This window comes from Oryctolagus cuniculus, chromosome 1, assembly GCF_964237555.1.
Source record: "Oryctolagus cuniculus chromosome 1, mOryCun1.1, whole genome shotgun sequence".
Classification (NCBI taxonomy): domain Eukaryota; kingdom Metazoa; phylum Chordata; class Mammalia; order Lagomorpha; family Leporidae; genus Oryctolagus; species Oryctolagus cuniculus.
The window spans coordinates 146,466,790-146,492,235 of NC_091432.1; the positions used below are offsets into that span (position 1 = coordinate 146,466,790).

Genomic DNA, 25,446 nt, shown 5'->3' on the forward strand with positions numbered 1-25,446 from the left:
AAGTAATCTCACACCAAAATATGACTAAAGATCTTAGAGCAAAGTTATAGGAGAACAAAGTCGTCATATTAAAATACACATACATAGAACTCAACAATCTGTAGTTGGCAGAGGAGAAAATGGGGAATTACGTTGTATAGGCGTAGAGTTTCAGTCTGGAGTAATGAAAGTTCTGGGGGTGAAGTCTGATGCAGCAGTTAAAGACACTGCTTCAGACAGCTGCAGCCCAAATCAAAGAGCCTGGGTTCAAGTCCCAGCTCCACTTCTGATTCTAGCTTCCTACTAACGTGCATCCTGGCAGATAGCAGGTGATGGCTTGAGTTATTGGGTCCCTGTATTCCACACAGAAAAACCAGATTGAGTTCTGGGCTCCTGGCTTCAGCCCAAGCTACTGTGGACATTTGGGGAGTGAACCAGGGGATGGAAGAGACTTATCTTTGTGCCTTCGAAAACAAAAATAAAGTTCTGGAGATGGACAGTGGTAATGTTTCACAACAATGAGAATGTGTTTAATGTTACTATACACATAAAAATGGTTAAAACACTAAACTCGATATTTTATAGTACAAACAAAATACGATCCTTCATATTCTCATTCATACAAGCTATTGACTTTGAAGAAAGTATTATTGGTCTATTTTAAATAATGATATTAATTTGAACTATTTTTGAGTTAGTCTGAATTTTATTGGTTTTGTAGTTTTATTAACAAACTTGTCTTACATAAAAGTTTGTCAAGGGGCCGGTGCTGTGGCCTAGTGGGCTAAGACTCTTCCAGAGGCGCTGGCATCCCACATGGGTACCAGTTCGAGTCCGGTCTGCTCCACTTCCAATCCAGCTCTCTGCTGTGGTCTGGGAAAGCAGTGGAAGATGGCCCAAGTCCTTGGGCCCCTGCACCCGCGTGGGACACCCGGAAGAAGCTCCTGGCTCTGGATGGGCACAGCTTTGGCCATTGCAGCCATCTGGGGAGTGCACCAGCGAATGGAAGACCTCTTTCTGCCTCTCCTTCTCTTTTTAACTCTTTCAAATAAATAAATATATCTTAAAGTTTTTTGTGAACCCAATTTTGACAAACTTTTTTTTAAGATATATTTATTTATTTGAAAGTCAGAGTTACACAGAGAGAAAGAAGGAGAGGCAGACAAAGAGAGGTCTTCAATCCCCTGGTTCACTCCCCAATTAGCCGCAACGGTCGGAGCTTCGCCGATCGAAGCCAGGAGCTTCCTCCAGGTCTCCCATGCAGGTGCAGAGGCCCAAGGACTTGGACCACCTTTTACTGCTTTCCCAGGCCATAGCAGAACGCTGGATTGGAAGTGGAGCAGCTGGGACTCAAACCGGTGCCCATATGGGATGCTGGCACTGCAGGCGGCAGCTTTACCCCACTATGCAACGTGCCCGCCCCCAGGAAATCATTTTCTTTAAAAAAAATCTATACACAACTTTCAGACTCAATGTTCTATTAATCAGTGCTAGTGTTATGAGCCAAGCACTGTTCTAAATGAATCATAGATACTAATTTTTAGTCCTAACAATCCAAGAACTTGGGTATAATTTTACCAAGGAGGAAACTGAAGCACAGAAGGGGAGATCACTTAAGCCCGACTAGTCAGCCAGTACCAGAGCCCGGATTGGAAGGCAGATAATCTGGCCTCCGAGTGTGGACACGTGGATATAGTTGGACAATGTACTGCCAGCTTTCCCACCTCCAATCCATCCAACCACTTCAAATCCCTTAAAAATAGCCTGGTTCACAGGTGTCAGTTTTCCTTCTCCACCAAAGTTAAAAGCAACTTCACTTTAAACCCAAACAACTAGGTCTGACATTAAAATTTATTTATTAATTTATTTATTTTTTATTTATCTGAAAGGCAGAAAGAGAGAGGGGGAGAAAGAGAGGAGGGGAAAGGGAAAGAGAGAGGGGGAGGAGGAGGGGGGAGAGAGGAGGGGAGAGGGAGCGGGGAGGGGAAGGGAGAGAGGTATTCCATCTGCTGGGTTCACTTCCCAATTACCTAGAATTATTTGGGTTCACTTCCCAAATACCTAGAACAGCCAGGCCAATACCAGAAGCCCAAAATATCGGCAAGAAACTGGAATTAACGTCAGAGCAGGACATAAACGTAGTCGCTCAGATATGGGATGTGGGCATCCCATGTGGAGTCCTCGCGGCTGCATCAAAAGCCCCCACTCCCTTAGGCTAACATAATGAGTAATGAGTCTCACAATCTGGACTCTCCGACTTTCCCATGTAATCATGGAGGACTCCCCTGTTACATGAACAACAGGCAGTAGGAAACCAATTCCCCTCCACGTAGGACACAGTGCTTCTCAGAGTCTGCAGTGTGTACACAAACTGGGAGTGGGAGGAAGGTGCCTTGCTAAAAAGCAGACCTTGATTCAATAGATGGGGGTGGGTTGAAGTCGCTTTCCTAGGAAACTCCCAGGTTACCCTAAAGCTTCCAACCTGTGGGGCACACCTGAAGTAGGAAGGGTCTATGATACCTTTCACTTGCAGAGAAGCACGTATGAGCCCTATTCACCTGCCTCTCCCTCCAATCAGTCACATCTTCCACTTTTCACGCCCACATACACTGTCCAGTTTCTGTAGCAAGCTTCTTCCCCTATATTCCACCAGCTCTTACCCAGTTAGCTCAGGAATATTTTTCTCTGCACCTGTATCTAATTAGCCTCGACTAAAAAAATGAAGATAATACTTTCAAGTAGCTTGCATGTTTTTTTCTACAGATTAGATCAAACAATTTTTCTTTATGTCAACTCACTGACATTCATTGACGCTCATAATTGACATGTCAATTTATTGACATTTCCTTGTCAAGTTATTCTTAAAGGAGAACTTATGTCATTACCATAAAGAAAAATCAGCATCACCTGCCTTAGTTAGGGGGCCCTTAAAAACAAATGCCAAGAACCAAGCGCAGGTATGAAATCCCAACCAGGTACTGCTGCCTACCGAAGGCAAGGCACCCACAACTCTCAACACAGAAGAGAACGCGTATGAAAACGACTTTCTCACGACGGCCATCAAACGAGTTACCACTATTCAGAATTCTGGGCGTGTCGCTATGCAAGCCCACATTTTAGGGGCACCTACGCTACACTTTCAGCCCAGGGCCTGGCTGTCTACACGGATTCACTCGCCTAGCTCAGGTACACGGGTTCAGAATGTGATAAGAAGCCACGTACTGGATTCTGGACGTCTCGCTCCAAGGAACTGGCAGCTCGTCGCACGCCCGCCGCAGGACTGCGACCTCCGCCTCCAAAGCACAGAGCTCAGCGCGCTGGGCGTCCATAGCACCACTCAGAGTCGAACCCAGCCCACTGCGAACCCGCTACTAGGATGGTGGCGCGCCCAGCCCGGCATTTCAAGCCTCCCGCGCGCTCCCGGAACGCACCATTCCGGAGCTCTCCGGGGGGAAGCAGCGGAAAGACGCGCGACTCCCGTGGCCCTGGCAGTCGGTCCATCCACGAGCTCGCATGGTACCCTGGACGTCCCGCCCCGCGTTACTACGGTTGTCTCCTAGCAGCCTCTACCCTACCCAGAGTTGCGTTATTCCAACTCCAAGTCCAAGCACTCGGCCGCTCACCCCCCCTGGACAGCCTTGGAGCCGCCCGGACGCCTACGTCACTGAAGAGGCGTTTCCCGGATCCCCTGAAGGGAAGTGCCGCGTTATTTTTCTTCCGCACTTTCATTTCCGTCTGTCTATTCCGAGAGATTATGAGCACGTGGCGATAATGCTCTTCAGTAACAAATGGGGCATTTTAGTTTGGGGTCATTAGCGATCTTTGAGGAGATGGCGGAGGCATCAGGGTAGCTCAGACAATGAAAGTAAAGAGCCTTTGAGAACTGAATGTGCAGACGGAACCTTCGGAGGCAGGGTTGGAAATCGCGGAGGAAGGAAGAGAGCAGGGTGCCCGTGGGCCCCTGTGATTAGCATCTGGGAGCCTCCGCGGTGGTGTAACTGGCGCTAGAAGCGTGTGGTGAGGAGCTGCTTGGGGCTTGGGACGTGACGGGCCGGTTGGGGTGTCCTCTCCCGTCTCATCTTTGTGTCGTCTTGAAGGAAGAAGGCTGGGCGGCTGGCTGGGTTAGGCACGAAGGCTACCCGGAAGTGGCAGACCATAGCTGTCGCCCGGACTGCGGGCCATGCGCTGGGCTTCTGTCGCTGGTTCGAGGTCTCCTTGGGGGGGCGTCTGTCAAGGTGGAAGCTGGGCACCTGCCCGGCGTTGGCTGTGGTGGGAAATCTTAGGCTGGGCGGCAAACCTCACTGTCTTTGAAACAGTTTTTCCGAATCCCTCAGTCCAATAATGTTAGGAATATAATGTCAAGAACTCCCAAGTTCTGCAGTTTGATCTGGATTATAATTCTGGTTTCACCACCGATTTTCTTCGGGAAGTATATCTTTGGGAAAATGACTTAACCTCATCTGAAAAGTGGAATACATATGAACTACTGTGTACAATGCAGGCGCATAGTCAAACAAGCCCATACTGTTGCTCTCTTTTGTGTCTCGCAGACACTTTTATTGTGACAAAGTATCGTATTTGCAGCATTTCTTTACTTCACTTAAGAATGTGTGGAGCCCCAGGATGGGGACTTTTTTTTATCTGCTTTAGCCTGTACTGCCTGCCACATCCTATTTCTGCCCGTATTTGTTAAATAAACGCCTGTATGAATGAATCCAGGAAAAATATCTTACAACCTGAGTAGTAAACAAGGAAAGGCAGAGTATAATTTTTGGTCATTTAGAGTGAGAACATCCGGCCGTACCTGCGTCTGTAGGTGTGGCTGCTATTTCGGCGTGCAGCCCAGGCAATGCGGGAGGAGGGCCTGAGAAGTATCTCCAGGGATCAAATCTGAAGTGAAACGGGGTCTGGGCTACCAGTTTGGCTCAGAAGCTTCACGGGAAAGAATTGTTTTCTTGCATTGGAAAAGAACTGAGGGAAAGAGCTCTTCTCTGAATATAGAAAATTACTTTTTCTGCTAGCACACAGAGTGTATTCTCAGACTTCATGAAAGCCAGCAGAGAAACAAAACGCCTTTTTGTGGGCGGCCTTGGCCCGACCATTTCTGAGGCAGACCTACAAAATCAGTTCAGCAGATTTGGAGAAGTTTCTGATGTGGAGATCATCACACGGAAAGATGACCAAGGTAAACTTGCTGTCCTTCACTGTGTAGTTAATTAAAAGCAGGGATAATTCAGGTGACGTGTTAATAAAATAAAGCAACCCCAAAGATGGATGTTAGCTGTGAATACTGAAATCCCGATGTCATGACCTGGAAGTGTTATGTATGGTATAGGACTTACTCAAAATTGGTTTCTGAACAGGAAAATTAAACATCTAATTTTTCGTTTTCAAAGCTAACATTGATTTATTTAAGTGTCCTGTTAGGTAGGCTGTCACTAATGTACAATCAAGATGCTTTCTTGGGGCCAAGTGTTGTGGTGTAGTGGTAAGGCTGCTGCTTGTGACACTGGCATCCCATTGGGTACTACTGGTTCAAGTCCCAGCTGCTCCACTTCCAAACCAATTCCTAGCTCCTGGTTGTGGATAAGTGGGGGAGTGAACTAGCAGATGGAACATCTCTCTAACTCTGAGTTTCAAATACATCAATTAAAAAAAAATTCTTTACTACTTGAGTTTCTTTTTTTCTTTTGGAATATTTTGACAGTCATGCTTAGAAAAATGTAACTTTGTATCCAATAAAAGGTAAACAAGGTGTTTCTTTGAAAGAGTAAATTTCTTAAAGCTCATTTTAAAAGTTAGAAACGTAATAATTTTTACATTGTTCTCTATGTAGAAGTTTTAAATAAATTTACTTTCTTTTTTAGGAAACCCACAGAAAGTATTTGCATATGTCAACATCCGAATAGCAGAAGGTGACCTGAAAAAATGTAAGATTGTAATGTATTTTCTTTACTAATTGCTGCTTAGGATCACTATGTAACTTTGGTTCTAAATCTAAGCCTGAATGGCCATTTTTAAATTACCTAGAAGGTTAACCATGATCAAGAGCGTTCTCGTATCCTGCAACTCAGCAGATCTAGCTATCCATCCCACTGGCGTCAGCAAGCATTGTAACACATTGCTGGTGGGTTTGCACAAAAACTGGTATTCTCAAGTATTCAGGGCCTAACTTTCACAGAAATTGCTTGTTGCATATATTTCAGTGTATATTTTGCCACACTCCTCTTTAGTCTGTTTATTTCTTGGGCAGCCAGCTAATCCTTGTTGTTAGATACAGTCAGTAGAAGGCTTCACGTTACACCCTTGTGTGGGGAGCAATCCGGACTAGACTAAGTTACTCGAATTAAGACTTATTCTATGCATCTGCTCTCCCACAATATGGCGCTGGGAGAGAAGTAAACAGCTTCCGCACAGCTGCCTCCAGTTCAACTAATAAACTGTAGGACTTGCTCCTGATTGGAGGAGAGCAGCGTACTCGGCGTGTGGGCAGCCGAGTTGGGATTGGCGGAGGAGGACTATAAAGGAGGAGAGAGACGGCATGCACCAGGAACATCTATGGGGAACATCTAAGGGAACCCGTGCAGCCCCCGAGAAAGCCGGCCGGCGGTGTGCCGCTCCCCTGCGGAAGTGGGGAATGTGGCCAGGGGGAACTGCCCTTCCACGGAGGTGGAAGGGATAGTAGCCAACCCGGGAAGAACCAGCAGAAAACCCGGGGAGGGCCGAGCAGACGAAAGAACAGCGCAGGGTCCTGTGTCGTTCCTCCACGAAGAGGGGGAGCGACACCTTGTAAGACCATGTCCTTGAAACTGTGATGTCTCCTGTTAATAACTCTACTAAAGCTGAGGTCAAATGGTTACTTCACATGAACAAGGAAGGGGAGATGATACATACTGCTACTGGTACAGTAATGTATTCTAGTTACTTGGAAGCCAAAAATTCAAACGACACAAAAGTCAATAAAGGGAACATACTAATAAATGAAAACAGCCAGCAGTCTTTTATAATTTCATTTACAAGATGTTTTAGGCCGGCGCCGTGGCTCATTTGGCTAATCCTCCACCTGTGGCGCCGGCACCCCAGGTTCTAGTCCTGATCGGGGCACCAGCTTCTAGTCCCGGTTGCTCCTCTTCCAGGCCAGCTCTCTGCTATGGCCCGGGAGTGCAGTGGAGGATGGCCCAAGTGTTTGGGCCCTGCACCCACGTGGGAGACCAGGAGAAGCACCTGGCTCCTGGCTTCGGATCAGCATGGTGCACCGGCCGCAGCAGCCACTGGGGGAGTGAACCAATGGAAAAGGAAGACCTTTCTCTCTGTCTCTCTCTCTCTCTCATTGTCCACTCTGCCTCTAAAAAAAAAAAGTAATAATTGTTTTATGTGCTATTGAGTGAGGAAATAGATCTAACAAATATGAAGTTGTCATCAAGAATACATTGGCTCGGGGCTAGCATTTGTGACATAATGGTTAAAGCTGCCTGCAAGTCGGGCATCCCTGTATGGGCACCAGTTTGAGTCCCAGCTGCTCCCTGCTAATGGCCTGGGAAAGCAGTGAAAGATGGCCCAAGTGTTTGAGCCCTTGCCACCAATGTGGGAGACCCAGGTGATGCACCTGGCTTCAGCATGGCCCAGCCTTTGCTGTTGGGGCTATCTGGAGAGTGAACCAGTGGATGGAAGACCTCTCTCTCTCTGTCTCTGCCTTTCTCTATAACTCTGCCTTTCAAATAAAAAAAAAATAAAAAAAAAAAACCAAACTCTCCAGATGACCCCAAAGGTAAGGGCTGGGCCAGGCTGAAGCCAAGAGCATCAGCTGGGTCTCCCACCTGAGTGGCAAAAGCCCAAACACTTGGGCCATCTTTCACTGTTTTCCCAGGTGCATTAGCAGAGAGCTGGCTTGGAAGTAGAGCAGCCAGGACTTGAACCAGCGCCTATATGGGATGCCAACGCTGCAGGCTGGGGCTTTAACCCACTGCGCCACAGCACTGGCCCTTGCATTGATTCTGTGATCTTATCTGTGATAAGTTATTTAAACATCTAAACTCCAGTTTTATCTGATGCATGACAAAAGAAAGTGCTTGCCTCATAATATTAGTGTAGGATTATATTAAATTAAATACTACATTTTACTTTTTATAGTAGCTACCACGTAAAAAATTGTATCTACTACTGGTTTCTATTAAGGAGGCTGAGAAGATAGTCAAAAAATGAGATGTTCAGCCATAACAATTCAAACATAGTTCAGTTACTTGTAGATTATACAGTGAAAATTAGTTTGAGAGGATAAATAAAAGTAAGGTGCTAAAGCATTCCAAAATATCTGAATGACTCTAAAAGATTACATTAGTATTTCATACTTATAGTATGGGAAATAACAAGGAAATACTAAATAATGTCAGTTGTTCACCAGAGGTTCCTGAATTAGTTCCTATGCGAGTGCGAATAAGTTTTGCTTTACAGTTTACATCTTTTGCCTCTTTCCAATCTTCGAGTAACACTGAAACGTGGAGTATAAGGAGCCTCCTTGTAAGTGGTCTGGGTGAGACAGGCATCTAGGTTGCCTCTCCCCACGACTCGTTTTTCTTCTAGTTCAACTGTCTCTGTAATAAACTAGCCTACTCTTATTGGTTCTAAATAATTACAAAAAGTACATGCTCATATATGTATTTATACTGCTGTATCCTTAGATAATACTTATTTTACTTTATAGGTATGTCTGTTTTAAATAAAACAAAATGGAAAGGTGGAACACTACAAATTCAGCTAGCAAAAGAAAGCTTTTTGCATAGGTAAGATTTGCTCCTCACAGAAGTAAACCTTGTTTCTTTACATTGTAAATAGTTTTAGATATTAACTTACTAGTTTGAAATTGCCAATATGTCATTACATTCTTAACATACTGGAACATTACAAGCAGACCTGAAATTCCTTTTAACTCTGATTCCCCTTTACCCCAGACCCCACCGAAAAAGATAATTCAGTACATTTACATTGGTATATACCGAGGAACAAAAAATAATTTCCTATTTTTGTGTGACCTTTTGTGGCCATGTAAATCTTCTTTCTTTGTAATGACTCTTAGTACTTAGTACAGAAAATGACTGTGCTATACTAATTGGTTCCTCCCTGCCCATGGACACTTAGACTTTTCCTACCTTTTCATGACAGTGACACTTAGGCTGTTTCTACTTTTTCATGACGTATGCAGGTGTCTCCTGCATATGTGCAAGTATTTCTCTAGAGTTTATGTCAAAATGAAGAGTTGTTGAATCTTAGGGTTGTGTACATTTAAATTTTAATACACAGTACCGAATGTTTGAATGGAAGTGCATTGAGTTGAATGTTAATGGTAGTGTCACACAAAGCTGAAAGATAATACGAGAGGTGGAGAATAATTATGCTAGTGATTTAAGAGCAAGACAGTGAATGAACCATTAGAACTCTCAAAATCCTGAAGTTAATTTCACAGAGAAAAGATTGCATTTGGGAGCTTTACCAAAGTAGGAAACACCTTAAGAATATACAGATGGATTGAGCAGGAGAGTTGATAAGATTATTCTAGACCAAGAAAATGTCACAAAGAAAGATATAGTCTAGAGTGGCAGGCAGCTTGCCGGAGGCATATTTTGAGGGGCTGGTCTTGGGACAGGTGAGAATTGGATTCTGTTCTTGAGCAGATGGCCTCTGGCAATGAGCAGGGTAGTCAGCGTTCCTTTCATTCAGGAGCATTTGAGTGTCTACCTTGTGTGGGCACTGGGGCCCCACACTGAGTGGGCTGAGTACTGCTGCCGTGTGGTGTCTGTGTGCATGTGCCCAAGGACCATGTCTAGAAGATCACACGTGAAGGAGGCAGAGCAGTGAGGAGTCTCATCAGGGCTACTGCCCAGGCCCAAGAAGGGGGTTCTTTGACGAGAAAGGTTGCGGTGGACAGCCCTCTCCATTAGGAGGCCAGGAATCATAAGTACTTAACTAAGTGGTCTCTGAGGATGCCTGTTTCTCACGAGGGCTGGTGAACAGAGAGAGGATAGGTAAAATGCCAAATGTGCATAGGCTGGAAGAGGAAGATCAGCGTGTCATCTGTGGCTTCAGTGCTCCCTGAAGGGGAGCAGGGGCATCTGCTGGAGCACACTGTTAGAGTGAACTCTGGCTGGGACACTCACAGGAGTGGGCAGCTGCGGGAGAAGCCTTTGTGCCATGGTGTAATAGACCTGACAGAGCCGCTCAGTGCTAAGCTCTGCGCTTGCTGTAGGAGACACGTACACAAATTGTGAGAGGTGTAATGGTCATCCAGCAATCACAGTGGTGTTTTCAAAGAAGGTAAAATGAAGTGAAAAAAGGGCACCCAACTACCTACAGTGTTACCTGGATTCCATTTTTACATGTATATATTTACATATAGAATGAAGTTGAAGTAAGTAGAGAGAGTGTTAATAGTAAGATGTGGGATAAGGATTGTTTTGTTTTGTGTTTCCTAGTGATTCTATGATTCAAGTGTTTTTATTTATTTATTTAAAGATAATTTGAAAGGCAGAGTTACAGAGAGAGAGAGAGAGATTATCCATCTACTGTTTCATTCTCCAGATAGTCTCAGATGTCCTGGGCTGGGTCTCCAACATGGGTGGCAGGGGCTCAAGTACTTGGGCCATCATCTACTGCTTTTCCAGGTGCATTAGCAGGGAGCTAGATTGGAAGTGAAGCAGCTGGGACTTGAACCGGTGTTCATATGGGATGCCAGCATGGTAGATAGCTTAACCTGCTGTGCCACAAAGGCAGCCCTGCCTCGTTGATTATTTTAACTATATTTTCTCTTTGATTCAGATTGGCCCAGGAGAGAGAAGAAGCAAAAGCAAAGAAAGAAAATTCAACAGGCAACACCAGCTTGTTAGAAAAGATGGGATCCGTGGATTTCCATATGAAAGCTGTGCCAGGGACAGAAGTACCAGGGCACAAAGTGAGTCTTTGGTGGCCTGAACTAACCAAGAACTATTACCTGAGCCTACATGGTCGTGGTGTCATGTCAATAGCTAGTTGCATTTTTTCCTTTGCTTTGAAGCTATTAACATAGATAGTACTTACTGGTTTTCAAGATGCTTCTTTATTTTAGAGAGGGAGATCAAAACCCAAGTGGAAGCAGTCTCCTAAGGGACACATGTGTTGAAGAGTATTGGCAAGACTCAAGCTTACTGTTTTTTATTTATTTATTTATTGAAAATTTATTTATTTGAGAGGCAGAGTTACAGACAGAGAGAGGGAGAGACAGAAAGGTCTTCCATCCACTGGATTACTCCCCAAATGGCTGTAGCGGCTGGAGCTGGGCCAGTCTGAAGCCAGGAGCCAGGAGATTCTTCTGGGTCTCCCCCGTGGGTGCAGGGGCCCAAGCACCTGGGCCATCTTCCATTGCTTTCCTAGGCCATTAGCAGAGAGCTGGATTAGAAGTGGAGCAGCTGTGCCCACATTGGATGCCCACATGCAGGCAGAGGCTTGACCTACTATGCCACAGTGCCTGCCCCATTTAGTGGTTTTTTTAGTGGCTGTTGCATTTGGGGGAATTTGGGTTTTGCTTGCTTTTTTTGGAAACCTGTCTAATTTGAATTTTATTCAATAAATAGAACTTACTGCAGAAAATAGAGTTGGCAATTACATCAAACTTGTTTATACTATTGTAGTGGGCTTGGTAGAACAATTGTGTTTTGGTTATAAAGGAATCCCAGTCAGGAAGAAGCAGGCGGAGTTTGACATTCTTTCCCAGCCTGATAGTAAGCGCTCAGAGTGTACCCAGGCCACAGTAACACATTCTACATGGAGCGGGGACACCCCTACCTTTAAGACCTTTCTCCAGCGTAAACCATACATAATTTGGATCAGCTAATACTAATCATGTCCTTGGCTCCTAACCTTAGTGTTATTCATCAAAGGCCATTTATGTATATAAATTCTAAGAAAAAGAATACATGGACATCCATTTATTAGCATACTTGGTAGAAATATGTATGTGTCATGTATAGACCTTCCTCGTGTCAGGGTTGTGCTGCCTTTATCAACTGAGAGCTATCTGAAGACAGATAACCAAGTCTCCTCCCTTAGGCTCTAGCATGTTGCTCAGCCTCTTTCATCAATCAAGAGACCCTCTCCATTCTAGGAGTGCAGGATCCCTGACCCTTACTGGGGCATGCTGCAAGGGGGAAGGACCAGCACCTTCTATGTATATGTGACTGAATTAAGATAGGGCAGTGAGCACACCATGCCTGCTATTTTTATATAACATCTACATGATATATTTGGGGTTGATGACTGCTTCAATTTTTTCCTTCATTTTTTTATTCTCATACACTTTTTGTCTTTGAGAATTCATTTTATTGCGATATTACCCATCAGTTACCATAGCCTTGAGTTCAGCTTTTAAAAAATTATATAGATGTATTGTTTTTGTCTTTTTTATTTGTGACATGTATATAAAATATATTCTTTTTATTTGTTTCTTTTAGAATTGGGTTGTCAGTAAATTTGGAAGAGTCTTACCTGTTCTTCACCTTAAGAATCAACACAAACGCAAAATATCCTTTGTTTAGGCCTCTCGAAGAAATTATGATTTGTCACAGTGATGGATATGTGGAAAATACCTTTAGAATTGCAATACCTCTCTCAGCAAATCCTTAGGTATTTCCAATTTCTAGGCAAAGGTAGATCTACTTACATGTATGAAACAACTAGAGAGTTATAACAGAATGTAATGAGGTTTTTTAATTGAGTAATGTGAGTGAAGATTGCCAAAGAATCAGTTTCATTTACTAATTTATACATCTTCCCATTATACATGGCTTCATAGCCATTGCTAAAGGAGCTAAAGAGGGGTGAGGGAACAAGGGTCATCATTAGCGAAGGTTTTAGAAGAATTGAGGTGGATCTTGAATGAATAGAAAATTGCCAGGACACCGTCCTAAAAAGAGGAAAATGGTGAGTAAAATTCACACAGGAGAATGTGGATGGAGGAACCCTGTGGAGCTTAAGGCTAGCAAATTCACATGCCTGTCCAGGGAGAGCAGGTAGTGTGAGACCTTGAAGGCCAGGTGTCAAGGGTTTCTGAGCAGGGATCATGACTTGGTGTGGCATTCAGTCTGCGAGGCGGGAATGGTTATGCTGGTTCTGGCAGAAGGAATGTAATACACACAGTGGTTAAGACAGTGCTGCAGGAACAAGGAGCCGAGGGTCAGGTTGCCTAGTTATTGATAACTATAGCAAACCACTACCATCCAGGGGCCAGAGAAGCAGAAAGATATGTCCTCAGACCGAGAGGCCACTGTGCCAGGGCAGCACTGCCTGAACTGATGCTAGTAGCACTAGCCACAGCTACTTCTACCCCCTGTGTCAAGGGCACTAAGGTCAGGGAAGTGCGGATTTCTTCCTTTTCATTTTCCGGCTTTCCACCAATGCCAGCCACTGATAGCAGAGAGGAAGATCATGAAGGAGGTGACATCATCGTGAAGATGATAGACATTGTGTAGCTCACCTCACATAGGACTGGCATGTACTAAGTGCTTAATAAATGAACAGAGGACTTTCAAGAGTGATAATTTAAAGCAGTTTGCACTTGCCCATTCATATGTGTTAGGAAATCAGTAAATGCTAGCTACCATTAAAACACATTTATATGAACTAGAATCTGGGAAATCAGCAAGCAAACAGGCCTGGTGGAGATCACTATTTTTTTTTTTAATAAAGAAGACCTTAAAAATGTGTTAACAGAGGGTAAATCACTGTTAAATGGATGCCATTGAGTGAAAAAAGTCACAGCTGAGAAGACAGGAATGGTCAGAGAATTTGCGACTGAAGCACATGAGTTGCCTAGCTATGCCTTTGGATTCTCCTTTAGCCTCTGCTTTACAGTGTTAGTAAATAGTCTTGGGGCCAGTGTACTTAGAATGTAATCTGAATGGGTTTGCTGTAATATCTTCAGATGGTGCAAGTACATTCTGCCAACTGGTAATCATGATGCTTAACTTTAACTCCAGAGATGTCATAGAAAGCGTGATTCCATAGATTCTGAAAGGTGGCTCAGTGAAGTCCTCATTTTATTTATAGGAAGCTGAGAATAAAATGAGATAAATGACTTCTTGGACATCAAAACCATATCCTTTGTGTTTAACCAGATTGATAGGTTTTCCTAACACCTAGTGCTTTTTATTAATTCCTTGACTTTGAGTAACATAATAAAATATGACCCATCAAAGTACTGCCACAACTTAAAGAAGATCGGAGAGGATTTCACAGATACCATTCCCGTATCAAGCCTCACTTGGGAACTGGAAGGAGGGAATGACCCTATGAGTAAGAAACGGCGAGGCGAATTCTCTGACTTCTCTGGCCCTCCCAGGAAGATAATAAAAATACGGAAGGATGAGGGTTCCACTGGGTCTGTGTCTGTGAATCCACGGGCCAGTAGAGTAGCGGAGAGTAACACATCTCAAAAGACTTCTGGCTTAGAAACTGGCTGGAAGAGAAACAGCATGTCTGATGATGATATTAATTCTGAAGATGAATTAAGAGCAATGATTGCAGAAGAGGAGAAGTTACAGAGAACTCTGTGTTCCTCAATAAATGAATCTGAAAATGATCCTTTTGAAGTTGTAAAGGAGGATTTCAAATCAGATGTTCACAAACTTCATTCTTTAACAGGCTTAGGTGTAAAAAATAATACTTCTGGGCCTTTTAGCAATGTGGAAAGTGACTGTGAGTATGATTCAGGAGATACAGATGAAATCTTTGCAATGAAAAAAACAGCCAGTAAGATGAAAAATAGTGCAGGATTCTCACAAAAGGAAAAATCTACACGCAGAAAAACTTTGAAAACTAGAGAGAATGGCAAGCTTTCTGATCAGTGTGTTAAAGTACAAAAAAGGAAAAGCAATGTAGAGTCAGCCCTCAGTAATGGACCAAAGCATTGTAATCATACACCTCTGTCTGAGCCCAGCAGCAGCGAAGATGCTGATCCTGCCTCTGAGTCAGAAGGTGATGAGGAGTATAACACCATGATGAAAAACTGTCCCCGTTTGAGCCTCACGTTGGCTGATCTGGAGCAGATCGCTGCCTGTGATCCTGAAGTTACAAAAGAAGATACTGAGAGTGATAACCCAGAGTCCACCACCTGCAACAAGTTTGACAAAGCCTCCAAGAGCCCCAAAGCCGTCCCTGGCCTCCGCAGAGGCAGGCAGTGCATTAATCCTGAGGAAATTGTGGCTTCCCTTTTGGAAGAAGAGAGCACCTATGCTAAACGGACGCCAGAGGAAAACTTAAAGCCAAAATTCCAGGCTTTTAAAGGAGTGGGCAGTCTCTATGGAGAGCAATCAGTGCAAAAGCTCTTGAAAGAGAGTCCTGCTGCTAACAATAAAGGTCAGAATTCCTTCAAACAAGATTCCAATAGTGTTTCCACGGAAAATGGGTCCCCATTTGCCAATGGCTCCTCAAGCAAACACGTTCAATCTCAAAAACGGCAACCTACTTTTGACAGTCAGAGTCTCCAGGTAGTATCCCCTAACAGTTCAGAAAAAGGAAGTAGAAACCCTGTTTCGGGTCTATTGCCATTAAAAGGTAAGACTTCTTTAAACCTTAGTGCAAAGACTCACAAGACAGACCATGACGAAGACGGTTGCCATAATACCACAGAAGCAGAGGGAACAAGGTCTGATCCAGGCACTTCTCTTGAGAAATCATCAAAACTGTCTTTGAGGAAACACATTCAGGAAAGCAAAACTGATTTTTCACATTCTGTTAGTAATTCGTCAGATGCAGATGCTAAGGACAAACATGCTGAGGACAATCAGAAGCGTTTGGCGGCATTGGAGGCAAGGCAGAGAGCCAAAGAAATGCAGAAGAAACTGGTGCACAATGCCCTGGCGAATGTGGTGAGTGTGTTTTCAGTCTGAATTTAACACCGACTCTCTCAAAGTCCAGTTTTTTCTCCCTGTGAAATTAGATAAATTCTTTAGAGCTTATTATCTTAGTAATAATCCATTTCATATTTTGTATCTTTGAGTTAACTTTGACCACCGCATATATTTAGTATGAGTATATCCTAAAGGAAGCAAGATTATATTGTGTTTATTAAAAACATTAAAATATATTTTTATTTTCATTTTATTTGAGAGACAGATTTTCCATCTGCTAGCTTACTCCAAAAATGTGGCTTACTCCACAGCAGCCCAGGCTGGGCAGAGTCAAAGGCAGAAGCCCCAAACCCAGTCCAGTTCTCCCATATGGGTGACAGAGACCAAAGACTTGCGTCATCACTTAATGCCTCCCAGAGGGTGCCCAAGCAGGAGGCTGGAATCAGCTGTGGAACCAGAACTTGAACTCTAATGTGGGATGCATGCACCCCAAGTGGCATCTTAACTGCTCTGCCAAACACCCACCTCTGAAAACATTCCTAATTTGTTTTTTTTAATCTAATTTTTTTTATCATTTCACTAATTACTTGTATATGTATCTTTTTTGGGGGGGGGGGCAGGCAGAGTTAGACAGAGAGAGACAGAGAAAAAGGTCTTCCTTTTTCTGTTGGTTCACCCCCCAACTGGCCACTATGGCCAGTATGTTACGGCCAGCACACTGCGCTGATCCGACGCCAGGCGCTTCCTCCTGGTCTCCCATGGGGTGCAGGGCCCAAGGACCTGGGACATCCTCCACTGCCTCCCGGGGCCACAGCAGAGAGCTGGACTGGAAGAGGAGTAACCGGGACAGAATCTGGCATCCCAACCGGGACTAGAACCCGGGGTGCTGGCACCGCAAGTGGAGGATTAGCTTACTGAGCCGCGGTGCTGGCCAATGTATATGTATCTTAATGGGTCTGAATTCACAGATAAATCACTTGCCAATATTTTAAAGATATTATTTGAAAGGCAGAGTTACAGAGAGAGAGAGGGAGGGAGAGACAGAGATCTTCTGTCTGCTGGTTCACTCCCAGATGGCTACAATGGCTGAACTGGGCCAGGCTGAGGCCAGGAGCCAGGAGCTTCTTCTGTGTCTCCCATGAGGGTACAGGGGCCCAAGGACTCAAGCCATCTTCCACTGCTTTCCCAGGTATACTAGCAGGGAGCTGGATTGGAAGTGAAGCCCATAAGGGTTGCCAGCACTGAAGGTTACCTGCTATGCCACAGTGCCTGCCCCTCTAACAGCAGTTTTTAAGTACACCTTTATGGAACATGAATGATAATCCTATTTCCTATATTTATTGGCTCATAGGGTAGGCAGATGGTCACAGTGCAGATCCAAGGGCTAAGAGTGCTAGGCTGGGGTCTCTGGCAACATGCAGGAGACATAGCAAGTCTAAGCTGAGAGCTGTGGAAAGATAGGTGGGAATGGTCAAGCAGAGGGGAGAGGGTTGGAAGACAGACTGAAGATATCCCAGGAAAGGGGAGTAGATTGCATAAAAGTGAATCCAAGAGAGAGTATCTTAAGTGGCAAGAAATGAGGCTGCAGAGGCTTGACTACATTCAAAAGGCTATGAAGAGACGGTGAAGACTTAAACAAGGGAATGAAGATAAGTTGTGTATATTTTGGAACAAGAATTGACAATATACAACTTTCAGGACATCTAGCCCATAGTCCATTTATGTATGTTCTTTAACCTAAGAATGGTTTTTCTGGTTTTTTTTTTTTTTTTTTTTTTTTTTTTTTGAGTCAGAAAGATAATTCCCATCCACTGGTTGACTCCCACATGCCCATATTGGCCAGGTCTGAAGCTAGAACCCAGAAACACCCATAATGGAAGGCAGGAACCCAATTAATTGGGCCATCACCTTCAGCTTCTCCAGGTCTGTGTTAGCAGGAAGCTGTAGTCAGGACCCAGAGCTGGGAATCAAACCCAAGTACTCTGATGTGCAAAACAAAGGCATCCTAACTGCTAGACCAGATGCCTGCACCTGAGAATGGCTTTCGAATGCACGACAGACCCATTGCGGCCTGCAAAGCCTGAAATTTTTACTTTCTGACCCTTTATAGAAAATATTGGCCAGCCTATGGGAGAGGTCCTTTAGGCCATGACAAAAACAAATGAAATGGGTCAAATCTGGAACCTGGGAGGACCTTTGGGAGGCAGAGCCAGGACAAAGGCAGTGATGGAGGGAGTAGATTTAAAATATAGCAGGAAGGTTGAATTGAGGGAGCTGGTGTTGGTGGATATGGAGAGAAAGGAGTCATAAGTTTCTGTCTTGGGTGAATAAGCAGATGGCATCTACTAGGTGGAGGAAAGGACAAGACATGGGTATGGCAGGGAAAGGAGATGACAGGTTTAAATGTGTTTGGTGTGTTAGACTGTCCTAAAATGTGATGATTCTGATGGTCTCCCTAGGATGGTCATCCTGAGAGCAAATCAACACACATCATCTTTGGCTCTGACAGTGAAAGTGAAAAGGAAGAGACATCTAGTCAGGCAAAGAGCTGTCCAGAAGAGGAACTGGTGACAGTAAGATGTACAGGGCATACCTGTGGGCATTCATCTGCTTTTGAAAATCCATGTGTCTATTGTGCTCCAAACCTCTCCATGAAATCCTCTGGGAAGCCATTTGAGACTAAGGGCACCCCAGGCTGCCATGTGCTGAATCCAGGGATCCTGGAGATTCTGTCTGGCGTGAACCTGTATTCCCCATATTATCTGCAAAGTGACATCAGTATTAGACACTGCAGATTCTTGGATGTAATAACTGCTTCTCAAATCTCTAGGCTGCATTGGCATGCCTTTGTACTAATGATCTGAGAGGTTACTTAGCTATCGGAGTCAGGTCCCTCTGACCTGTTATCCACTTATTCCTAGTACGTGCATCTGGGTTATTGGGTTTTAAATGTGGGGAGAAGGCTATACAATGAAGACAGTGCTTATTGGCTCAGTTATTAATACATGTTTCTCTGTACCTTTCATCTGTGTAACAGGAGCCCATGGGTAAAGCATCTGGGAAGCTGTTTGACAGCAGTGACGACGAGGAATCGGATGCTGAAGATGACAGTAACAGGTTCAAAATTAAACCTCAGTTTGAGGGCAGAGCTGGACAGAAGGTTAGTGAGACTGAAAATAGTAAAACTTGCAACATGTCCATATTTTTTACATTGTCCATAAATCTAAATAAACACAGGCAGACTGACCCACATTCCAGTGTGATGTTTAATTTGGGTCAAGTCCTCTGTGGTTCTCTCTGTTGATGGAGGGTGAACTTGGGACATATCAGTGTAGTGAATTTCATGGCATAGGGAGGTGCATGTGGAGAGTCCTCGTTAGAAGCAGTTTCTTGGGAATGTAACAGTTATTTCTGCTTTTTGTCTGTAGCTCATGGATTTACAGTCTCACTTTGGCACTGATGACAGATTCCGCATGGACTCTCGGTTTCTAGAGAGTGACAGTGAAGAGGAACAGGAAGGTAAAAGCTTCATTATTCAGACAGTCCTGATGTCGTAGCTGGGACGTGAGGAAACAGCAAGTGTGCTTCCTTTCTTGAACATAAAAAGAAACTGCATCCCAAGGCATTAGTTTAAGGATTTTGTAGTCAAATGTTTGGTTAACCTAGCATTTCTTAAGTTTCTTTGTACATTTAAAATTACTAAATGAGATTTAATTATTTGAAGGCGCTAGAAAGGATAGATAGGTGACATCTACCAAAGGTACCATTTTTCTTTCATCTCATCCCTGATGTGAGAGGCAGGCGAGGTCCCTACCAGGCAGCACATGTCAGTAAAATAGCAGGTTCTGGCTGAGACCATGAAGTTACTCTTGGCTTTCTAATAAAGTCTCGTCTTCCTTCAGTGGGCATGCCTGGTACAGATTTTTTTGAAAAAGCAAAATACCATTGAATGCCATTAAACCTGACTTCATCTTTCTTTGGATATCTAAGAGTAATAATGCTATCAGAAGCATCCAAATTCTCTTACTTTTGTCTTCCTGTAAGATTTTTTTCCAGCAGTGATAACTTTTTAAAAATCCTTACCTCTTACATGGCCACCTTGAACTTGATTGTCTCTCAGTCTCAAAATTTTTCTCTTCTCTTAGTTTTTCCCTCCTTCCTGAGTTAATGTTAAATTCCATTCACCCTTCTTATTACTCCCTTTTTCACTTTTATTTACATGCTTCCCATTTCTCTTCTTTTGTCTTCCTCTTTCTGTAAATGTTTTGTCTCATGAGTCCCAAAAAGCCATCCCTCCAACCCTGCCAGTTTTCAAGTTTCCACTTCATTTCTCTTTCAGTTCTAAATTTGAAATGGAAAAGCAAATTATATTTAATTCAGTAGCGGTTTGTTTTTTGTTGTTTTTGAAAGTTATTTATTTATTTGAAAGGCAGAGTGACAGAGAAGGAGAGATCTTCTATCTACTGGTTCACTCCCCAAATGGCCACAATGGCTGGGGCTGGCCCAGGGCAAAAGCTAGAAGCCCCGAACTCCATGTGAGTAGTAGAAGCCCTACTACTTGGGCCATCTTCTGCTGCTTTCCCAGATGCATTAGCAGGAAGCTGGATTGGAGGCAGAGCAGTGGAGCTTGGCTGTGCTCAGATGCCAGCGTCACAAGTGGCAGCTTATGCACTATACCACAGGGCTGGGCCCTAGTGGTTGATTTTTTATTGAATACAATCTCTGACTTGATCCTCTGAATTCTTGGAGGTGATTGTTGTTAGTATTGTACATTTCAGGAAACCAAAGTTCACAGAGGCTTGTAGTCAGTTCTCCAAGGACCACACCACCTTATGTTTCAGATCTTCCACTCAAAATTCCACGTTGAAAGCATGGGAATGACAGAACCTTGGGAATAGCTGGTTATAGGATATACATAGAGAGGTTACTTTAACTCCTGCTGCTTTCGTTTGTTTCCTTATGACTCTTGGGTTATGTCCTTTGAATCTGTGAACAACTTGTTCTCCATCCTTGGTTCCTAGTTTCCCCTTTGCCTACAGATGTAGGCTCTTCCTGATGTTCTGTGAGACCTGTGGCTTCAGCTTGTACTTGAATCTGAGCATTTCCTAAGTGTGGATCTGCCTTGTTACTAGCGGTTCTGCAGAGTTCCCAGCTACTCTTTCTTAAACTTGCTTGATGTTTCCCACAGAGCATCCTTTGCTTGACTGAAACTTAGCAAGTCCAGAGTTAAACTTTCTCTAAAACCAACTCCTCAAAACTTCATGTGTGTGTGTTTATTTAAAGATTTATTTATTTATTTAAAAGGCATTAAAGAGGCAGAGGCAGAGAGACGATCCACTGGTTTACTCCCCAGATGGCTGCAACGGCCAGAGCTTCACTGTTCTGAAGCCAGGAGCCAGGAGCTTCTTCTGGGTATCCCATGCAGGTGCAGGGACCCAAAGACTTGGGCCTGCTTTCCCAGGCCACAGCAGAGAGCTGGATCAGAAATGGAGCAACTGGGATTCGAACTGGTGCCCATATGGGAAGCTGGGACTGCAGGTGGCGGCTTTACCTGCTATGCCACAGCACTGGCCCCTCTGTGTTTTAAAGGTGGTCATACATGGAGCCTCTGACCTTTATTTCTTTCCTTCCCTTCCCAATTTTTGAGGCACAATTTTTTTTTGTTTGCTCTGCAAGTAAGCAGCAAAGTTAGCCTATATCACTTGGAGTGCTTCTCAGCATTGTATTCTGTTAATAATTACTATTTGGTAAAAATTGAAATCACTGTTTTTGGAAGTCAAAAATGGTTGAATAATAAAAGTTTCTTATGTTTCAACATAAGTTTATGTACAACATAAACTCTGTACATTTTTGCCTCAACTTGTGTATTCATTTTGTTTCCTGCACCTGGCATGCTCTCCTGCCCTACCTGGCATAGATACACAGTGTTGCTTGATCCAGTCAAACTTAATCTCAGCCTTCTTTGGTTGGTTTATTTTATCCTTCACTAAGTTGAAAGTGTCTCAAAGTCTTAGTCTTCTTTTATAATTCCATAATGGAAACTAACTGTTCAATTTTATTCTCTGATATTTGTTTCTAATAGTTGAGCATAGCAGCCTATAAGGTTCCATGATGCCTTTGTGTACTTGGCACATGACTTTCTTACTGTAATGTTACAGACTCAAAAACTGAAGCCATTTTCTACTAATAAGTCATATCAACATTCAGTAAAATTACCATCTTTCACTGTTTATCGTTTTTAGATATGCATGTAATTTAGATTACATTTTTAGAATGTTAACCAAAAAATCAAAGAATCAGTAATCACTTTAGATACATAATTAGTATTCTGCTATACTAACATGTGTCAGTCTTGACCTTGTAGATTTTAGATGTGGCACTGAAAACCATTAAATCCAAATTTCATTTTCATAATTACAAATAAAAGTGGGACTTTGTGTTTGCTAGTCATGCAGTTTCTGGGTTTGCTGTGGCCTACAAATCCTGGGGATAGGGAGGTTAATGAAATGCGGTTAAGCTTTTCTTCCAACCCTGTTGGGCTTTGCAACTGTTGGATATTTGGATAAGCTTTTGAGATTGAGATTTTTTTAAGATATGTTGGCCAAGATTTTACTAATTATCTTTTTCTGTCAAAGAGATAAATGAAGAAAAAACTGCTGAGGAAGAGGAATTTGCTGCAGAAAAAAAGAAAGCCCTGAATGTTGTACAAAGTGTTTTGCAAATGAACTTAAGCAGTTCTTCAAGCAAGGGAACAGTAGCTGCTAAGAAATTTAAGTATGTTTTACATTCTATCCCATTCTACTATATTTTCCTTTGTCATAAATGCCTGCGTGTACTTAATTTAAAACTGGGGTATTCTTAACTTCCTTGAGAGAGAAGTTGGCAATATATATCAGGTCTTTTTTCTTTTTAAGATGTATTTATTTATTTGAAAGGCAGCATTACAGAGAGGCCGAGGCAAAGAACGAGGTCTTCCATCTGCTGGTTCACTCTCCAGTTGGCCGCAACGGCTCCAACTGGAGCTGTGCCTATCCAAAGCCAGGAGCCAGGAGTTTCTTCCAGGTCTCCCACGTGGGTGCAGGGGCCCAAGGACTTGGGCCACCTTCCACTGCTTTCCCAGGCCATAGCAGAAAGCTAGGTCAGAAGTGGAGCAGCTGGGACTCGAACTGGCACCCATATGGGATGCCAGCATTTCAGGCAGCTTTACCTGCTACTCCATAGTGCCGGCCCCTGTGTATCAGATCCTAAAATGCATTTACTAATCTGTGGCCCAGTGATTTCACTTCAAGAATCTAAAATTATTTCTTTTAGACTTACATGTTATAGCAGCATTGCTTTCATTAATATAATGTTTGAAAAACAATTTAAGTGTTCTCAATAAAACTATTAAGCTAAATAAATGATTATTAGAAAATTTAAAAATGTAATTTAGAGAGAATAGTGTAATGAAAGCCCTATGTACCATCACCTAGCTTCTAGAGTCACCAACAAGTGACCAGTGTTCTATGCCTTTATCCATTTCCTGCTTTACCAATGAAATATTTTATGCAAATCACAGGTGTTATATCATTTTATCTGTATGTATTTTAATATATTAAACACAGTTTTTAAGGCTGTAGAAGGTAACAGGGAAACTCTAAAGTAGGCAATTTAAAATACTATTTCTCAGAATAATTCTTTTCTTTGATATTACTTAGCTTCATCTTGCCCTGAGATTAGAATCCTCCTAATGTTGAGTTATACTTTGCTATTAATTTTTTTTTGTTTCAGTGTCAGATTTACTTCTTCCAACGGTGTCTCCTTTCTTTATACAGGGACATCATACGTTATGATCCAACGAGACATGACCATGCGACTTATGAAAGAAAAAAAGATGAAAAACCAAAAGAAAGGTAAATAGAGCTAATTCTTTTAGCAGTAGGATCCTGATTTAATCTCATTTCAGGCAATGAGAGAAAAACAGTTACCAATATTCCACCCATTGGTCCCACTGTATTTACTTTACAGAGGAGGTTGGTGGGTGGAGATAGAGAAGAATTATTTACATGGTGGATTAGGGCTTGCTTTTCGTAAAAGGATCTCATGTACATGAACGTTGATATGTGCTCCTACTCTAGTGTGGTGCCTTCACCGTGTATTAGTTTCTTATGGATACTGTGACAAATTATCATAAACTGTGTGCCTTAAAACCAGTGTTGGTGGCTAAACATCCAAGGGTATTAGAAGCACTTGCATTAACCCTGGAAGTTCAGAGAAACAATCCATTTTGTTCATTACTCCATATTTCTGGTGACTACTTGAAGCTATATCACTTTATCTCTGCTTCCTCCTCATTTTTGTGTGTGTCTTTTTTTTTTCTTTAAGATTTATTTATTTATTTATTTGAAAGATGGAATTATAGAGAGGGACGTGCAGAAGCAAAAAGAGAAGTCTCCCCTCTGCTGGTTCATTCCACAATGGCCACAACAGCCAGGGCTGGGCCAGGCTAAAACCAGGAACCAGGAGCTTCATCTGGGTCTCGCCCATGGGGTCTAGGGGCCCAAGTACCTGGGCCCATCTTCCAATGCTTTCTCAGGCACATTAGCATGGGGCTGAATCAGGAGCAACCAGGACTGGACCCCGCACCCATATGGGATGCTGGTACTGCAGATAGCAGCTTAACCTGGTCTCTCTTTGTTTCTTTTTTTTTTTTTTTATGGTTTTCTTTTAAAGATTTATTTATTTGTTTTTTTTATTTGAAAGGCAGAGAGAGAAAGAATGTCTTGCATCCACTGGTTCACTCCCCAATTGGCTGCAATGGCCGGAGCTGAGCTGATCTGAAGCCTGGAGCCAGAAGCTTCTTGCAGGTCTCTCCCGTGTGGGTCCTCTTTGTCTCTTACAAGGAGATTTAAGGTTTCCTTTTGGACCCACTTGGATAATCTGGATGCTATCTTCATCTCCGAGTCCTTAACTTCCTTAGTAAGACCTTTTACCTAAATAAGGCAAAATTATAGGTTTCAGGATTTAGAATGTGGGTACCTCTTTGGGGAGGCAAACATTCAACCCACTCCACTATGCCAGTGAGGTAAAAGTTTCATTTTGCTGGGCCGGCATTGCAGTGCAGCAAGTTAAGCCACTGCCTGGGACACTAACATCCCATGTGAGCATCCACATGGGAGACCTAGATGGCGGTCTAGGCTCCTGGCTTTGGCGTGGCTCACCATCAGTCATTGCTGCCATTTTAGGGAGTGAAACAGTGGCTGAAAAATCTTTGGCTTACCCTGTGTCTCTGTGACTCTGCCTTTCAAATAAAATAAATAAATCTTCTTTTAAAAATGTTTGATCTTCCTGTAGATCTGCAGTCAGCTTGATCAATACAGCAAATATATGAAGCAGCCAGTAACAACTTGGTTTAAATCCTTCATTTTTCCTACTGTTAGTTGCAGTTTAAATCAATAAAAGGAATGTTGTATCTTGAATTGGACCCTGAATCAAAAAAATTATGTTGTGGAGAAACTGAAAATCAGAATAAAATCTCTGAGTTTATTTGATAGTAATATACCAATGTTAATCTTTTAGTTCTGACAATTGTATCACAATTATGTGAGATGCTTTC

At 43.1% G+C, this 25,446-nt stretch overlaps 2 protein-coding genes and 1 long non-coding RNA gene across 12 annotated transcripts in view; 1 reads left to right on the plus strand and 2 right to left on the minus strand.

Moving 5' to 3' along the window:
- The window catches only part of CENPP (centromere protein P), a 252,206-nt gene extending 248,799 nt beyond the window's left edge, over positions 1-3,407 (minus strand). For 2 of the 3 annotated variants that reach the window (XM_008256885.4, XM_002708177.5), the window contains exon 1: positions 3,202-3,407. In XM_008256885.4, the coding sequence (XP_008255107.2) occupies positions 3,202-3,308 (107 nt within the window). In that variant the 5' untranslated portion in view covers positions 3,309-3,407. The remainder of the gene's footprint in view (positions 1-3,201) is intronic. The other variant, XM_070050272.1, reaches the window with a different exon arrangement.
- Positions 3,408-3,669: 262 nt separating this feature from the next.
- Positions 3,670-25,446, plus strand: part of NOL8 (nucleolar protein 8) — a 30,394-nt gene continuing 8,617 nt past the window's right edge. For 2 of the 4 annotated variants that reach the window (XM_070050143.1, XM_070050152.1), the window contains exons 1-12: positions 3,670-3,996; positions 5,001-5,164; positions 5,847-5,909; positions 8,681-8,759; positions 10,789-10,921; positions 12,456-12,524; positions 14,175-15,869; positions 18,311-18,424; positions 18,889-19,011; positions 19,280-19,370; positions 22,487-22,625; positions 23,666-23,743. In XM_070050143.1, coding sequence (XP_069906244.1) covers positions 5,026-5,164; positions 5,847-5,909; positions 8,681-8,759; positions 10,789-10,921; positions 12,456-12,524; positions 14,175-15,869; positions 18,311-18,424; positions 18,889-19,011; positions 19,280-19,370; positions 22,487-22,625; positions 23,666-23,743 — 2,723 coding nt within the window. In that variant the 5' untranslated portion in view covers positions 3,670-3,996; positions 5,001-5,025. The remainder of the gene's footprint in view (positions 3,997-5,000; positions 5,165-5,846; positions 5,910-8,680; positions 8,760-10,788; positions 10,922-12,455; positions 12,525-14,174; positions 15,870-18,310; positions 18,425-18,888; positions 19,012-19,279; positions 19,371-22,486; positions 22,626-23,665; positions 23,744-25,446) is intronic. The other 2 variants (XM_070050166.1, XM_070050161.1) reach the window with 2 other exon arrangements.
- Positions 11,151-25,446, minus strand: part of LOC103348335 (uncharacterized) — a 29,846-nt gene continuing 15,550 nt past the window's right edge. For 3 of the 5 annotated variants that reach the window (XR_011379362.1, XR_011379359.1, XR_011379361.1), the window contains exon 5: positions 11,151-11,375. This is a non-coding gene — a long non-coding RNA (uncharacterized lncRNA). Of the gene's footprint in view, positions 11,376-18,444; positions 18,614-25,446 lie in introns of all 5 variants that reach the window. The other 2 variants (XR_011379365.1, XR_011379363.1) reach the window with 1 other exon arrangement.